We start from the raw sequence: 18,215 nt of genomic DNA, 5'->3' as shown, positions 1-18,215 counted from the left end.
AAAAAAAACACGTCTATTTAAGAAAAGAATACAGCCCTCACCAGTGTTGCTTGATGGTTAGTATTGTCCCACACACCTAAAAGTCTCAAGTTCAATCCCGGTCAAGGGCATGTACCTGGGTTGCAGGTTCAATCCTCACCCCAGTTGTGGTGCATATGGAAGGCAACCAATTGATGTGTCTCCCTTACCTCGGTATTTCTCTCTCTTTCTCTCTCTTTCTCCCCCTTCCTCCCTCCCTTCTACTCTCTAAAAATCAATGGAAAGAATATCCTAGGGTGAGGATTAACAACAACAACAACAAAGAATACAGATCCAAAAAAGATTTAGCTAATACAATTTTCATCACAGCATCCTATATAATAAAAGGGTAATATGCAAATTGACCCTAACAGCAGAACGACCACTCGACCTGTCACTATTAGGCACACTGACCACCTCTCGGTCCCTCACCCGAGCCGGCAGGCTCCAACTGCCCGATGGAGAACGGGGAACCAGAGGTGGGTGGCGGGGGATGTGGGCGGCACCAAGCCAAGGCCCCGCCTTGCCAGTCACCCCACACACAGAGGGGGGTGGGGCCAGCGAACAGGCAGGAACAGCCAATCTCTTAGTTCTTCCCCGAAGCTGACAGGTTCCAATTGCCTGATGGCAAACAGGGAACCAGGGGAGGGTGGTGGCAGGGGACAGGGCCCTGCTCACAGGACAGGCCTAGGGACTGTACCTGCACACAAATTTTGTGTGCCAAGCCTCTAGCTATTCTATAATAGGAAACTCATCCAGGACTGAAGTAAATCATTGTACATCCACACATGAGAATAAGCATTCATAAAGAATGTTGTAGAACACTACAAGACATGTTCACAATATATTGTTAAGTGGACAAATAGAAATATAAAACAGTATGAAATGTATGACTTCATTAAACATATGTTTAGATAAAAAGGTCTTGAAGATATGCATATACTAGTAATATCTCAAGTGTATCTGAACCCAGTCATCATTTCTCCAACTCTGGCCGTTCCAGTGGGATTATGGTATTTGTTTTGTTTCTTTGTTTTTATTTCTTTGTTTCTATATTTTCTAGATTATTCACTAAAAAATGCAGATTTTATGATAAGAAACTTAAGTTATTAAAAAATTTCAATCAGCACCATAATATAAAATTTTTTAGTCATTCTGGAATATTGCCTGTGACTAGGAGATGGACAGTGAATGAAGACTAATCTTTTCCTTTGATATGCCACTGGCCAAAAACTATGTTTATGTGATAATGTGAACCTAACCCCCTTTCCTCCAAAAAAGTCATTTTATTAAGAATGACAATACTTTCTGTTATTAGAAAAAGAAACCATGACGGCATTATCAAAGCAGTCATTTGGGGGAAATTAAATTACAAATGAGGACAATTATGTGGAATGATTTTAGGTTGCAAGCAAAATGAATGAGGGTTTAAATACTTAGAGCCTCAGAGAATATCTTAGGTAAAAACAGAGTTTTTTATTTCCTTTCAAACACAGTTTATTATTTACTCACTTAAAAAATGTATTCCTTTACCTACTTACAATAGCACTTTTTAAAAGGAAGCTCAATTTCTTATGAAGCAAAGACCACCTGAATTTTCACATGAAATATTTCTACTGAGAGAATATTTCAAAAGACTGAAATTTAAAAAAAATTATCCATTTTTGGAGACCAATAAAATATTAGGTAGCTAGGTAGCCAGTGTGTGTAACTAACACAACATGCGTTTCTCTCTCTCTCTCTCTCTCTCTCTCTCTCTCTCTCTCTGGTTTGTGCATTACATTTATGATTTATGGCATGACTCATTCAAAATAAGTTTATAAAATAAGTATTTTCTTCTTTTAGACACATTTGAAAAATAAATAAATGACTTAAAAAATAACCTTTACCTTTAAAACTATGTTTAGATCATCTTAAAATGGATTGAAAACATGTTCCTAGAAAAATTTAAGAATAAAATTTTACCACAGACAAACACTGCTTAAATGTGAATTATCTCTGCTCAAAGTGCTATGACATTTAATTATTCATAAAACACTCCCTTGGCCAGGATACTGTAAGGAAGACTGAAGCATCAGATATCAGCTGGATTGAGAGACCGCTGTTGCCACTTCCTTCCAGTCACTCTCTGTAGGTCTTAAAATTTCAGTTGAACTGAAGTCTTTATTAGACACCACGTGAGCTAACATGTACTGAAAGACTCTAAGAATATAAATGAGAAAGTTACTGCAACCAGCCCTCCTTTTTCAATCATAATTAGCTTAAATTCAAGGCCCAAATTGTGAACATAGTTTTAAGATTTTTCAACATGTCCTTAACCCGATTCCTCCCCTTGTCTTCTGTATTTTCCTTATCTATCTAACCTTAAAGCTAAAAAGGTTTACATTATTTTTTTACAAAAAATATGGTTGCTTTTAAAAATGTATTCCCTTAACTACTCCTTACATCTACTTTCTAATCCCCAACTCACTTAATTAAATTCAGGATGAATATAAATTATAATTAACATCTTTTGAGGGATTACATGTTCTAATCACAGTTATGCAGTGAATATTTGAAATGCATACATTTTGTTATATTATCTGAAATGTAAATTAGAGCCAAAAAAGATGTTTAATAAAAATGTATAATACTGAAGACTTTATTATGGAACCTGAGGGACTAGAAATGAGATTAAAAGAGTAAAAGAACTGATAAAGTGCAAAAACAAATTGCTTCACCTCCCAAAGCCCCGGAAATGGCCCCACTTGGCTCCCATTTAACCTAGCTTCACACAGTTTAAAAACTGCCTTCCAAGAGCTTTCATTAATCAAACTGAATTTCATTCCCTTCCCGACCCCAGTCAGGAGCTTCAATGAGAGATGATGCATAAAATTTTCCAAGAGCAAGAGACAAAAACCAGTTTTTCTGATCCAGTAATTTATAACGAAATGACTTCACTTCATTTACTTTACTTTCCCTTCAAAACAGCATTGTATAAGCAGAAGAAAAAAGCTGACATGTATTAAGCATCATCTGCATGCCAGACAACAGGTGTTATTTCACTTAATTCTCAAAATTATCCAATGAGGTATACATTATTCTATTTTATAGGTGTGAAAAATAAAGCTCAGAGGAGTTCAGTGCTGGAGAGAAATAAGTCAAATGAATCAGTGGTGAAACTGGGACTTTTAAACCCAGCCTCTCTTGTAAAAGGACAATTGTGAGACCTTAGTGGGGAAGGCCAGGACAGAGCACCTGTTTGCAATTGTCCATTCCAAGTACAATTTCTCAAACAAGCTGCTGGGATTTCCATGCCCCAGAAGACACCTTCATCTCAGGTGATGGGCTTGGATAGAATGCCTCCGGGAATTTCACTCTGTGCTCTCAGGGCTCGTTCTGCAAAAGCCAAGTGCTTGCTGAGAGTCAGGCTTACTTCCCCATGTTTCCATCAGTGTCCGGCAGGAAGGACAGACTTTATTGTGAAGTAAAAATATGATTTATTGTATGCACAGTTTCCTTTCGGTAACTTTTCTCTTTTATCTTCAGGGTATTTTTGCGCATTTATCAGGCTGTTAGGCAAATTCAAGTGTTGCCTTTTATTCCCTTCAACTGTCAGCTTCTAGTTTTATTTGCCAAGTTTTACTAGTAGTTAGACTAGTTCTTACTTTTTCCTTTGAGATCATCAGTATGAGATAATACCAAATTGCTAAGCTACCTAGCCAGTCAATCCTGAAATGTAGGGTTAAAAAAACAACAAAACTTGTTAGCATGTTTGTTTTTTTCTCATTTATTTACGATCCATCCTCCTAGCTCTATGTGACATAATTATCCCTAATGTGATACAACCTACTGCAGAAAAATGGTATGGACACGACCCGAAGGCTGGAGGGAGGCTGGTGAGAGAAGAGGGCTATGTTCCAGTATGTAACTTACCAATTAAAACAGCCATGTGCAGGCATGCACTAGAGGGCGCTAGACTTAGCTGATCTAGGTCTGAATCCAGTTCAATAGCTAAAGGAACTCCAAGTTTAATTTAACCATTTCACGCCTCCCTGTTATTTCATATCCAAAAATGGGTGCAATATTAGTATGTAGTTGAAGCATTTTGTGAGAATTAAATGAGACAATTAATGTAAAGCATTAGCATAGTAAGTGGCTAACAAATAATTAGCCATTACTAACTATATCATCATCAATACTATAGCATATTACTATGGTGAGAACCATTAATCAAAGATTTGCCAAATTAGGAAACTGGAACTAGAGATAAAATTTCTGGTAAATTTGGAAAAATAAGGACAAATAAACATATTAAGGTAGAAAGAAGAAGGATGGCCAATAGGGTATGAGGCAAGCCTTTTAAAAAATTCAGAGTTTTTTTTTTTTTACAGTATAACTCACTGTGATTTTTAGAATCATAACCTGTTATGTAGAATCCCTTGTTAATATTTAGAGATTTGTGAGACCTAGAAAAATATTCAACAACAAAAATGTTATCTTTTGGGGAAAAACTTAAAAGAAGTGGGGGAGGAGGAAGGTGGGGGAGTGGAATAAACCTTTAAGAAAGAGTAGGTCCTAAACTTTTTAATTAGGATTGGGGTTTGGAATAAAATTATCATTAAGGGTGCCCCTAAAGCAGTGGTTCTCAACCTTCTGGCCCTTTAAATACAGTTCCTCATGTTGTGACCCAACCATAAAATTATTTTCATTGCTACTTCATAACTGTAATGTTGCTACTGTTATGAATCATAATGTAAATATCTGATATGCAGGATGGTCTTAGGCAACCCCTGTGAAAGGGTCATTCGACCGCCAAAGGGGTCGTGACCCACAGGTTGAGAACTGTTGCCCTAAAGTCTCCTAAAAAGCAAAGGCTGAATGGGGAACACAACCAGAAGGGCAGCAGAGTCACTGTACAATCTAATGGCACCAGGAGGGCAGAAACCAACTGCTCTGGAAAAATGTTTGCATTTTTCCTATGAAGTGTATCTCTAGCCAGTCATCATTTCTCCCACTCCAGCCTTTCTTGTGCCTCTGACAAAATAATAATATGGGGAGGGTGCAAAGAAGTACAATAATTGGTGGAGGTAGAAAGGTGGCCATGAGAAGTTACCATTGGTGTCAGAGGTTGGAAATCTCAGTCTGAAGCTTCATGAAACTGCCAAAGGGCACGAAGACAATGAGAGCAGTAGGGAAGGTAAGAGAAAACAAGGAACACTAGGATCCACAAATTTAATCTGAGTATTATCACCAAAATCAACCCACTAGTCAATCAACAAGCAATTGATGAATTCCTATTGTGTATAAGAAATGAGGATATTTCTTAAATATAAGATGTGATTCCTGTCCTCAAGAACATTTCAACCTACATGGGAGTATAGAACATGTCAAATCCAAAGCTACTTTAAAGAAAACCAAGCAATGGACAAATGTTTCTTTAAAGCAAATAGACTATATAGATTTTCTTCAAAACAGACTTCCTTTAAAACTGAGCTTATTATTTACTCTGTGATGGGCTTCTTTCTATGTACAATGGCTTTGGAGCTCCTCCAAAAATGTCCTAATTATACATCAGATTCTAAGATGTAGATACACACATTATATATAGCTATAGACATACACATCTGTATTTTCAAGTACCTACATGCATATGTACACATATCCATACACATATCCACACCACACACACACACACATACACACAACTAAATGGGCAATACAAAGACATAAAAGAATTTTGCTATCACCACAAAGAAGGATTGCTTTGACAGAACTGGTTCCTTCTCTCTTTATTCTGTAAGGATAAAGTCAAATTCACAATTAACAGTTCAGAAAGTCTCTTTTCTAACATAACAGGTATTTACCTTAAACTTTACAGAGTTTTTCTGAGGTATTAAAATTATTAGAAAGAATCATGTGGATTCTTTTTCATCAGATATATGGTAACCATCCTACCAGCTTATGGAGCCTATACTAGACCTAGACTTTAAGCATTTGCTGACCTTTAGTATCTCCCTGAAGTTCCTACTTTTAAGTCTACAAGGCATTACCCAGGCAGGCTGGTTTGTTGGTTGGGACACGCATGGACACTAATAACAATGCCCACTATTTCCCAGTTCCTCAGTGCACCAGGCACTATGCACACACCACCCTCACAGGCATCATCTCATGCAATAGGGTAGCGCTAAGTAAAAAATGGACGTATTTAAAGTAATTTCCAATTGTACAATAGTTTAAAAAAACAAGTATATTAGAAACAGTTACACACATAGGAATATTTGGAAACTTCCCAGGTTTAGGTATACACTAACAGTCTCTCCAGAAGCTATCTAGAACAGTGACTGAACTAGACTTTCTTTTCTATTCAATTTTCTTTTAGCATTTGAAGTATGGCTTATTGTTGAAGAATATATCCTCGTATTGACCCTTTAAGCTAAATAACGTCTATTTGAATATTTCTGTCTCAAATCCTGACTGAAGGTAAGATCACTTCCATTTGGTGAGGCTCAGTGAGAAAAAGTTATATAGATAATCTGGAGAAAAAGATGAAAATCTTTGATCCATTGATATCCATTGAAAATGTATACAGCCGTACATATTAGGATAATGATCTTATAACTAAAAATCATAACTGCAATTTATTAAGACAATTAAGTACCATTATTATGGCAAGTATTTCTGAGTACTTACCCTACATCAGACAAGGTGATTTATATTCATTATCCTCTCACTTAAAATTAATAATACACCCATTTTACAGGTAAGGTAGATAAGCAGGAAAGTAATTTACTGGTATCTAAAACTAGACAGCTAGTAATTAGTAGAGCCAGAATTTGTTACAGGTCTGTAGACACCAAAGCCCACACTCTTTTCACTATGTTGTGGTGTCAATATTAAAAATCTCAACTTGCCCAGCTGGCATAGCTCAGTGGTTGAGCCTCGACCTATGAACCAGGAAGTCACAGTTTGATTCCTGATCAGGACACATGCCTGATGGTACTGAATTTTGAACAAAATGGTACTGAAATTTGAACCACCACTCATAACAAACTCAGAAACCCCCCAAAATACCCTTCAACTCCATCCAACTATTCCTCACCTCCATCCCCACCCACTCCCAAAAGATAGGTTTATTCAGTTTAAGCTGCATCAAAAATAAAGAGCAATAAAAGTAATGTCAACATCAAATATAAGTATTTCAGCATTTAAATAACAACTTTTCTATAAAATAGAGTGGAATAACAGAGGGACCAGTATTAAGGAGTAATGAAGGTGCAAAAAAATGCACCACGGTCAGCAACCTACCTGGGTACCAGTGTGTTAGAGCATCTTAGTTGGAAACAAACCAACCTAAGAGCCTGTTTTGGAAACCATTGCCATGTCCTGTACACCAGTGTTAGGACGAAAAGCAGGTCCAGGAAGTAAATAAGAAATGAGTGCTTTTACAGAGTGCTCTGAGAAAAAGAACTTTCTAATAAACTTTATCTATTTACAGTGAAATTTTCCTACAGACTCCCTTCCCTCATTTACATATCTGTGCAGGCCTATTCTTTTTTTTTTTTCTTCCAAGCCCCTTTGCCCTTTCAATCATGAAGCATATTACTCCACTGTCAGTGCAAAGCAGTTCCTAACAACAGGGAACCCAGCTGGGATAGGAAGAGGGCAGCAGGCTCATGCATTAACATAATAATCCAACTGTGTTCCCATAGGCCCTTAGGGCAGACAGCATATTAGGTAGGCCTCCTGTGCAGACCCTAGTGGAAGCTGCCTGATCACCTGCCTATCAACCTGTGGCAGCTACAGCCGGCTCAATAGCACCAGCTCCTGCCAAGCAGTGGTGCCCAATTACCTTACTACGAAAGACAGAAATCCATTTTTCTATGTCTGTTTAATGTACTCAATGCATTTTCTTATTTACAAGTTGAATCTAGGTTTCTGCATCGTTTCCAGGGGACTGACTTATTGCCTTTTAACTTTTAAAAGTCTTGTTGTCTAAAGGCCCTATCATTGCAGCAGGCAGGAATGAGACTGAAAACTAAATTTCAAATTCAAAAGCCCAGGTTGAGAAAGCTAACTGCTTGGTCACTAGTCATTTAAAGATTCTTTCATCACGAAGAGAGGACTGGAGGTGTGGGTTAGACCTGAACGGCAGCATCACTATTTCCTCAAGGAGACAAAGGTAGGGGAGATCCTACCCAATGTCTTCTTTTTAAAATTCACATCCAAGCATATTCTAAGGTTCCCACAAAGATTATCTTTGTGTACCCTGATCCTCTCATGTGGAGAGTACCTGGATTGCTACAATTGGCTGAAGGAAGAAGGAATCACAAGGGATGTGCCAAAATTATTTTTTTTAATCTCAATTATTGAAGACTTGAAAAAAAGAAAGCTGGCCCATTGTATGCTTTTTACTGTTTGCATGTATGAAATCCATGCTTTATATTAATGCTGCTCAGCTGTGTGATTTTCTTTATAAGCCACAATACCTATCAAAAAAGGAAAAGCCAAAGGCTATATATAGTCCACTAAAGCAGGGTGGGGAACCTTTTTTCTGCCAAGGGCCATTTGAATATTTATAACCTCATTTGAGGACCATACAAAATTATCAACTTAAAAATTAGCCTGCTGTATTTGGTCAAACATTTAATTAACTCACCCCTAATGCCTTGGCAGGGCCAGGCCAAATGATTTCACAGGTCTTACAGGGCACGTGAGCTGAAGTTCCCCAACCCTGCTAAAGAGATATTACTTAAACATTTACATGTTACACAAGATCCTTAAAACATCACAAATAGATGTTTGAAATTATAATTCACTTCAATGAATTAAAGACAGTAGCCCCATTCCTCGACAAAATTTACCCTTATAAAGGTGGCAAAAAAGTGCATAATTTGACATTTTGGGTGAAAAAAACACTTTTGGAAGTATTTTTTCGGAAGTATTCCAAGTAATGCTATTTAAAAGAGCATAAGGCTATACCAATTTAGCTAGGGAAACATTTTCAACTGATCAAGTATTTCTAAAAAAGAGAGAAAATTTCTAGAAAATTTTTTAATAGCTATTTTAATAAAAAATAAATCCTCAAGTCAAAGGTGCATTTATCTAACATTTCTATGAATTTTAAATGTTAGGGGACTAATACTATTATTTAAGCCAACCAATTTGATACACTTTATGTGCATTCTAATAATTAAGCAAAAATTAAGCATTAAGGGCCGTTTCTGTACATGGTGCTGATTTTCACTGTCACGCTTACCTCTGTTACTTTAGCATTAATAGTTTGTGCATTCATTAAAAATGATGGTAACCATTCAACAATTTGTCAGCTCTGTGGATAACTAGTACCTCCAAACATACCACACAGGTTTTTATATAAGGTAAATGCCCTCATTAGGAACAAATTGGTTTGCTCTTTACCAAACAACCAGGAAAAAATTCAAATAAAAAAAGGAAAAAGTACTAAAATCTTTTTTTTATTCTTCTCTGAGTAAATCCTGAGCTATTGAGGGGTCTCTAAACAACACACTATAATATATTATACATTGATGGAAATATAAATACAAAATATTAAACTCTATAATAAATATGAATGCTTAATTATGTATTAAACAGCAAAATTATACACATCTCCTTCTTGTTCTTTTGGGGATCCCAATGGCTCTTTATTCTTCATAAATTCTTCAATTATGACAATATATAATGCATCTTCCAAGTCATTAAATATAGAAACTTGATTTTTGATTAAAAAATAAACAACAGCCATGTGGTGACAGGATAAATGGTAGACTTTACCATTTTAATTCCTTCAAGGGGTATGCTTCCACTCTAGGGTAAACAAAAAAAAAGGCACTTATATAAAATAGAAATCTAGCTATTCTATTAATAAGGACTTGATTTTAACTTAAACAACAACTATGCAGCTAGGGTAATTTGGTCTCTAAAGGATGGTAGAGAAGGAAATAGGGGGCAGAACATATGCTATCATTTCTCACATGAGCTATTGAATTTTAAATGAGGTTAGAATTTAAAGAAAACTAACAATAAATGAAGAAAAGTATTATTTCTAAATTTTAATGAGAGTAAACAGAAATAGCAAATGATGTGAAAAAAAAGCCATATTTATGTTTAAGTATGAAACACCAATTTTAAAACCTCCCCCCTCCCCTCCCTGCAGCAGTTCCTTTAGGTTATATTTTCCTATATTTGAAATATACCACATCTTCATTTTTCTCCTACTGGAGCCTTGCCTTCCCTTCAGAGAATTGCCCAGAAAGAACCCTCCCCTCCCTATGGAAAACAATTTGATTCTGAAGGACACTGTGTACCAGTTCAATTTGTAGTATAGATATGGCTTCAGAGATGGTTTGCAGCGAGTATATTTTGACATTTCTGCCAAGGATGAGATTAAGTATGAAATATCAAAATTACACGTTAAAATGGATGCCATTTTACTTTGTTTCTTCCTGAATAGCCCTTCAGCTGTTGAGGCACACACATTTTTCCCCAGGCAAAATCCCCAGGCTAAAATAACTAAGCCTCGCATCTTCAGGAAACCCAGCTTCCCCAACATTATCCTGAGGTATCTGATTGTCTATCAGCTGTGGTTTCATTTCATATTTAATCATGTAAATCTTACATGAAAAAGGAAAAGTACTACACTTTTCTGTCAACTGCTCCAATTGGACACAGTCCATGACAATGCTTAATTTTCTATTTCTTCTTTTTAAAATGTTGATCTTTGTTTTAGCAATAGAGTGAGAAGGCTCAAGGATTCAAGAACTGATCATTTTTATACTCAAAACATAACTTTCCTTCCAGACTGCCCTCTCGAGCAGCCCGCTACCCCACATTGGCCACTGGGGAAAGGACTTCTTGTTTGCTGAGATCTAATTCTATCATGTTAGAAGGTCACCATTTTAATAAGTAACAAGATGTTCCAAGGCCATCACTCCAAATCTCAGGTGAAAATAAATAGACATGTAAATTAGAACTAAAAAAAATTATCAAACCAGTAAAAAAGTAAATAAATAAGTAGCTCTTAAAATCTTTCAGATCGTCCTAGAGTTAAAAACTTTTTTTTGTTTGCTTGTTTGTTTTAAGGAACATTTTATTTGCTGATCATAATTGGTTATTAGCAACAAAATAGACAGCATTTAACACTACAATTGCACTAGATATTTAGCACTTTTGGAATGATTTTGGTTTTATTTTATTTTTTAAAATTTTTAAACATATTTTGAATCTTTTTTGTTTAAAGTATTACATAAGTCCCTTTCCCCCCCCATTGATTCCCTTCAGCCCCCACCCCCCACCTCAGGCCCTCACCACCCCACTGTCTGCATCCATGGGTTATACATATACCCATACAAGGTCTTTGGTTGACTACCTTCCACCCACCCACCCTCCCCACCTTCCCTCTGAGATTCTCCACTCTGTTTCATGCTATCATGTCTCTGGATCCACTCCATTCATCAGCTTATTTTGTTAATTAGATTCCACATATGAGTGCGGTCATGTGATACTTGTCTTTCTCTGACTGACTTATTTCACTTAGCATGATACTCTCCAGGTCCCTCCATGCTGTCTCAAAGGGTAAGAGATGAGGAAAGGATTTCTTCTCTGCTGAGATCTAATCCTATCACATTGTAACCTCAGACTCTCAGGCAACTTTGAGTCCAACATCACCATTTTAATCAGTAACAATGTTCCAAGGCCATCACTCCAAACCTCAGGTGAGAATAAATAGACATGTAAATTAGAACTAAAGAAATTTATCAACCCAGTAAAAAAGTAAATAAATAAATAGCTCTTAAAATCTTTCAGATCATCACAGATTTAAAAAAATTAAAGTTATATACAACTTCAAAGCTTTTGAAGCTAAGATAAACTAAAATGTATACTGAACCATCATATTCTAACAAAGCCAACTAGATCTATACCGTGAACATTTTTATTTAGCACATAATTCTATCATAGCAAAGTTTATAGATTACAACCTCGATACCCACTCAAGTACTAAATCATTATGCATTAAGTTATTAAAGAATTTTAAAAAGAGATCTTAGTTGCCTGTTCTTACAATTTAACTGTTATTTCAAATCAGTACCCATCCTGGAAGGCTACAGGCAGAATGCTGAAACAGAATAAACTAAAAAATGGAAAAGAGAAACAATAAGTGACAGGGCAGAGGGTGAGATAATATACAAAGAAAACTGACTAAGGAAGATAGAGTGAATAAATAAAAAGCAGGAAATAGAGAACGAGTGCTCTTCACTTCCTCAAATTTGATATCTATTTTTTAAAAAACACAATTAAACAATTCCCCGTACATAGTGATGTGGGAGAGATGCCCCACACAGAAACGATACTGACAGTAATGCTCCTGAAAGTAGACAGGAGATGAGGAGAAGGGAGGAAAGGGGAGAATGTAGCGGATAGAGGGCAGAAGGTAGGGGGGAGAGAGCGCCAACAGCCAATGAAGCAACCCAAGCTGAATACATGATCAGGTTAGTGCCCAGCAACACTGGCAACTTATGAAAGCTGAAAAGAGAAGTTACCCTTTGGGTTTCTCCTTAACAACTCCCTATTTTAAGTGTGTGTGTGTGTGTGTGTGTGTGTGTGTGTGTGTGTGTGTCTGCGAGGTGTATTGTGAGTGAGGGGGACAGGTGAGGATGTGAGGAGTTCCATGAAAGGAGAACAACAACCCTAAACGCCAGCATAGTGGAAGGCTACGTCCACCACTGGGCCTTAGTCCTGGAACTAGGACTCCCATTCCCTCTGATGAGAAATTGACAATAATACTGTGGTACTAGGAGGCGATTTGTTACTCTAAGCACTACTTGCTTCAAGTAAGCTATTAACTGGGGCTTAGAACTATTTACAGTACAGTGGTCACAATGGACTTAACTTGCATTGAGAGTAGAAAAGAGACAAACAGACTGGTGGCAGAAGTGGTATTGTTCACAGCGGGTAGTCAGGAACAGAAGCCCAGGAGTAAGAGCGAAAACACAGATCCCCCTTTGTCACTGAAGTAACAACAAATTCTGCTCTGGGGGAAAAAATTCAGGTGGCTCTCCAGTTCTTTGTGCAAGAGGCCAATTTTATTCTTGCTTCAATACTGAAGTCTAGAAACAGTGATAAATCAATTAATCCGTATGAACGGCTGCTAGGAGCTTCGTTTTCCTCAAGGAGTTAAAGGAAGCCTTGACCACTACACAAAGAATATGAAATCTCTGCGCTCTATTGCTAACACATATCTCCAATTAGGCTTACAGACATTTTTACAGCTCTTATGCCAAGTGTAGATTGCTAGATGTTAAAGAACGTGTTGCAGCACTTAACCGCTGAAACTGGCTAATCATGCTCTCGATAACAATGGTTTATGATTGTATCTCAGGAATGCAGGAATGAGGCCTGTGCACAATCTTGTTGTTCCATGATGATGCTGAACAGACACAAAAACAAGTGGTAAAGCTAACCAAAACCTTTTGTTCTCTCTTTTGATAATTTCATCTAGAGGCTAAGACATCAAAAGTTATCATCAGATTTTTACACATCCTTTGGAATAAATTCAGCTAAAAATGCTTTAGGATGAAGACTAACTCAAAATAGCCAATGTATTCCTATTTCCGAAATTTTTATATGTGGAAACAATGTAACACTGGATCTATAAAGCGAACAGGTAAAGGAAAGCAAGAATTTTTAATTAGCATTTCATTATAATACCAGTGTGAAAAGAAAGAAGTCAACTATTAGTAGGTACCACTTTCCCACCACTGGGGTTTATTCTGAATTCGTTTTAAGACCAGGAAGCTGTGACCTAAAAATCTTCACTCTGAGGCTGTTAAGAGTTGAAATAACACTACTTCAAAGGTAAGGATTGGAGCTTTAAGAACACCTCTTTGTACACAAAGACCATGTAGTTCCTGACTGTTGATTTGTAATTTTAACTTCGAACCATAAGGCCAATTTCCATGATAACGGATTACATACATACTGGATAGCATATCTACTTTGGATATGAGTAACAGCTTAAAGATTTCAATCGAGCACATGAGTGCCTTTTCATATCTCCTTTTTGATATGTGCACATCTCAAAAACACACATATCAAAAAAGGAAATACACTAACTAAAATTTAAGGTTACTCCAACAAAAGGGTTAATTAGAGAAACAAATTTCCTCAGACTGCTAATAAAGGGAATGACACATACTATGTGCCCATAAGTAATTCTCAGGTATCTTTGATCTTCAGCCCCACATGGTTTCTGTTGCCTACTGCAGCCTGGCCTCTGGGACTCTCTCAGAACCAGACATCTGGCTACTTTGTTGTTTTAGACTAATCTCCTCCCAGGAGAGCTCAAGAAATGACACCAGGCAAGGAAGGTCCTGGCAAGGGAAAAAACATCACGGTATTAGCAGATTTCTTTTCCAGTGGACGAGAGTATCAAAATTGTCTTCAAATTTCTACAGGGGTCTTAAGGGCTCTTCTGTTCTGTGGTCCTACTCCGGTATAGTTTAAATGAAATGTATATATTATATCTTTAAGGCCCATCAATCATCTTTAAGAATTCACTGAATGTTAATCATAGAATATTACAATGTGTAGGAGAAAGTTGTGGGGGAAATACAAATCAGATTAATTCTTCACCCATCTGTTAAGGTTGGGTGATGGCTGATAAAACAAAGATTTTAATTGTTAGCTGAAGGGTTACACCAAAATTGTGGGATAAAGTCTAAGATTTGCAAATGCAGTTGCATGCCTCCCATTATGCCAACTCCCATGCTGCTGCTTCTTACAACTGCGATTTTTTTAAAAAAAGAATCTTAGCTACTGATTTACCAGAAAGGTTTTATTAACATGTGCTTCTGCACAGTGCCTCTGAGGAAACCAAGAGGGATCAAGAAGAAGTGATATAAGCTTTAAAACACACAGATATGATCAGGACAAAATGTTATTTTTGAAGTGACACAGATCATCAATATATTTCCCAAGGCAACAAATACATCAACATCTTAATTCCTTTTTAAGGATTACTGCTCAATCCCCCAAATCTATACATTCTAAGAAAAAATAATTTGCCTTTTGTTACACAAATAGAATATAAGCCAAGTGGGATAACTACTTCATCTGTGAACTTTAATATTTTATCCTAAAATCACATTTTATTTATTTCTAATACAGTCAGGTAATATATGAAATCAACTGTTACAGTACAATATAATACTTATATCCTTATACAAGATAGAAAATTCACCAAATTGCTAAAATATCTAATGCACTCATCAATACCTACAGCTAAAAGAAAGTCCTTGTTTTACATTTGAATTGTCTTTACCACATTCAAAACACATAACCATAGAGTGACTTCTATCTTCTACTGTATTTCATAAGTTAATGATCCCAATACCCTATTTTATCGTAACACCATATACTCTGTTAATATCCATTGTAATTTCCAATGCAAATAAAAATTGTCAGAAGATGCATGTAAGAAAGGCAATCTTAGGCAATAATTATTTATTTATGATTAAATAATTACCCAAGTAAAGAATTTCCCAATAAAAGAATTATGTTACAGAAATAAGCCAGTCACAAAAAGAAAAATATTGTATGATTTTTATGAGGTTTATTATATGAGGTTTCTAAAATAGTCAAATTCATAGAGACAGAAAATAAAGTTGGTTGCCAGGGGCTTTGGAGAAGGGAAGAATGGGAGTTATTGTTTAACAGGTAGGGAGTTTTACTTAGGGAAGATGGAAAAATTTCTGCAGATGGATGGTGGTGATAACTTTACAACAATGTAATATACTTAATTCCACTAAACTACACACTTCAAAATAGTTCAAATGGTAAATTTGGTGAAATATTATAGTTCACTATAATTTTTTCAAAAGAAGTATATTACAAATATGTATACTAATAAAAGAGTAATACACTAATTAGACCATATAGACTAGACGTCTTCCAGACGTCCTTCTGGACAAAGCCACGGTGACTGCGAGGGATGAGGAGGGCCAGCAGCTGCGAGGACCAAGAAGGGCCAGCAGCCACGGCAGCTGGCAGTGGCAGCAGCAGTGGGGTGATGGGGGCAGTGCCTTCCCCTAATCGGCCCAGTCACCTCCCATAGAGGGAGGCCAGACTGCCATCAGTAGGACATCCCCTGAGGGCTCCAGATTGTGAGAGGGGGCAGACTGGGTTGAGGATACCGCCCCCCCTGCCCAGTGCACAAATTTTTGTGCATCAGGCCTCTAGTAATAATATAAAAACTCAAAAATAATGAACATTTAGAGGTCTTTGTTTTCAGTATCTCTCCTTGACCAAAGATGCACAAAGTTTGTGAGAAGCATCACCAATTATACCTAAATTTATACATTCTTATCACTATCATTCAAGAAATGAAAAAAAAAAAATCAGTCCCAGAACACATTGGCAAATGGATTCCAGAGAGAATGTTTCCAAATTCCATTAGATGTCTAGAATTCTGTACTATACGAAGTAACAAAACTATTTCTCAATATTAACCAAAATTTCTAGAAGAATCAAGAGAGGTAGAAAATTCAAAACAACCAATGAGATGTTTTTTCACAATACTATACACTATTAGGTTACAATGGACCCAGGAATTCATCACTTCAAGTGCCTTCTTAATATCATTATTTTGAATTATATTCAGTGTAGTGCCAGTGTTCAGTGTACTTTACTATATTCTACTAGAGGCCCGGTGCACACAATTCATGCACGGTAGGGGGGTGGAGGGGGGGCTGAGGTGTCCCTCAGCCCAGCCTGCACCCTCTCCAATCTAGGACCCCTCTCACAATCTGAGACTGCTGGCTCCCAACCACTCGCCTGCCTGCCTGATTGCCCCTAACCACTCCCCTGCTGGCTTGATCGACATCTAACTGCTCCCCTGCTGGCCCGACTGATCCTAACTGCCCTCTCCTGCTGGCCGGGTCACTACCAAGTGCCCTCCCCTGCCAGTCTGATCACCCCTAACTGCCCTCCCCTGCCGGCCATCTTGCAGTGGCCATCATGGGGGTGGCCATCTTGTGTGTTGGAGTGATGGTCAATTTGCATATTATCTCTTTATTATATAGGACTAGAGGCCCAGCACATGATTGAAATTGTGTGAGGAGGCGCCCCGCCCCTGCCGTGCGAGGAGGCACCCCGTGGGCTGCCGTGGGAGTCAGGCCTGACTGGCGCCTTAGGCAGCTGGGACTCGCACCCGACTTCCACCCCAGGCCTCCCCAGCCCCCCTGCCCGTGTCCACCCTGGGCCGCCGGAGCCGCAGCCCCAGGTCAGGCAGCACCCCCGTGTCTGTCTCTGTCTCTGCTCCAGGCCTCACTTGTGCGCACAACCTCCTCCTGTCTTGTCATGACCCATTACGGCGTCCCAGCCTAATTTGCATATTACCTATTTATATGTATATATTATGTGAGAATTATATTCATATATTTTATATTAATTGTGATTAACTTTAGCTGAATACAAAAGAAAATACACCAAATAACAAGAGCTTACATGAGAGGTGTTCACTTTGCTTTCATGTAAAGAAGCCCAGAGATTGGCAAATTCAAGACAAAAGGTCTCTCATGTTTGAGGAGTAGTAGGAACCTCTGCTTTGCTTTTACTTTCTCATCATGCACAGAATGGAAGTTGCTGAGATAGTTACGGAAAATCTCCCAATGGCTTGGGCGATGGCAGCCTTTTCTTTTAACTCTACAGCTGCCATGATATAGGACACACAGGCTTGACCTACCTGTGCCCCCAACCCACCTACACCACCCAAGTGTTTGGTTATTGCATTCACATTTTATATACCTACTAAAGGCCTGGTGCACGAAATTCATGCACTGAGGGAGGGGAGGTGTCCCTCAGCCTGGCCCGCACCCTCTCGTATTCTGGGACCCCTCAGGGGATGTCTGTCTGTCAGACATCCCTCTCACAGTCTGGAACCCCTCGCTCCTTACCATCCGCCCTGCTCGCTCCTTACCGCTCGGTTCGCTGCTCCTTAGTGTTGCCATGGAGGTGGGAAAGGCTCCTGCCACCGCTACTGCGCTCGCCAGCCATGAGCCCGGCTTCTGGCTGAGCAGCGTTCCCCCTGTGGGAGCACACTGACCACGAGGGGGCAGCTCCTGCATTGAGCGTCTGCACCCTGGTGGTCAGTGCACATCATGGTGACCAGTCGTTCCGGTCGTTCTGCCTTAACAGTCACT

At 38.1% G+C, this 18,215-nt stretch overlaps 1 protein-coding gene across 2 annotated transcripts in view; it reads right to left on the bottom strand.

The window, feature by feature from the left end:
* Positions 1-18,215, bottom strand: part of SLC10A7 (solute carrier family 10 member 7) — a 192,801-nt gene that overhangs the window by 141,649 nt on the left and 32,937 nt on the right. Inside the window, exon 5 of one of the 2 annotated variants that reach the window (XM_015568062.1) lies at positions 9,585-9,825. The exons of the other annotated variant lie outside the window; for it this stretch is intronic. Within the exon in view, the coding sequence (XP_015423548.1) occupies positions 9,742-9,825 (84 nt within the window). The 3' untranslated portion in view covers positions 9,585-9,741. Of the gene's footprint in view, positions 1-9,584; positions 9,826-18,215 lie in introns of those variants that run through there. 2 annotated transcript variants of the gene reach the window in all.

The sequence above is a fragment of the Myotis davidii genome, unplaced genomic scaffold (genome assembly GCF_000327345.1).
Source record: "Myotis davidii unplaced genomic scaffold, ASM32734v1 scaffold323, whole genome shotgun sequence".
In the NCBI taxonomy this organism is placed as follows: Eukaryota; Metazoa; Chordata; class Mammalia; order Chiroptera; family Vespertilionidae; genus Myotis; species Myotis davidii.
This window is presented reverse-complemented; position numbering and strand designations above follow the sequence as displayed.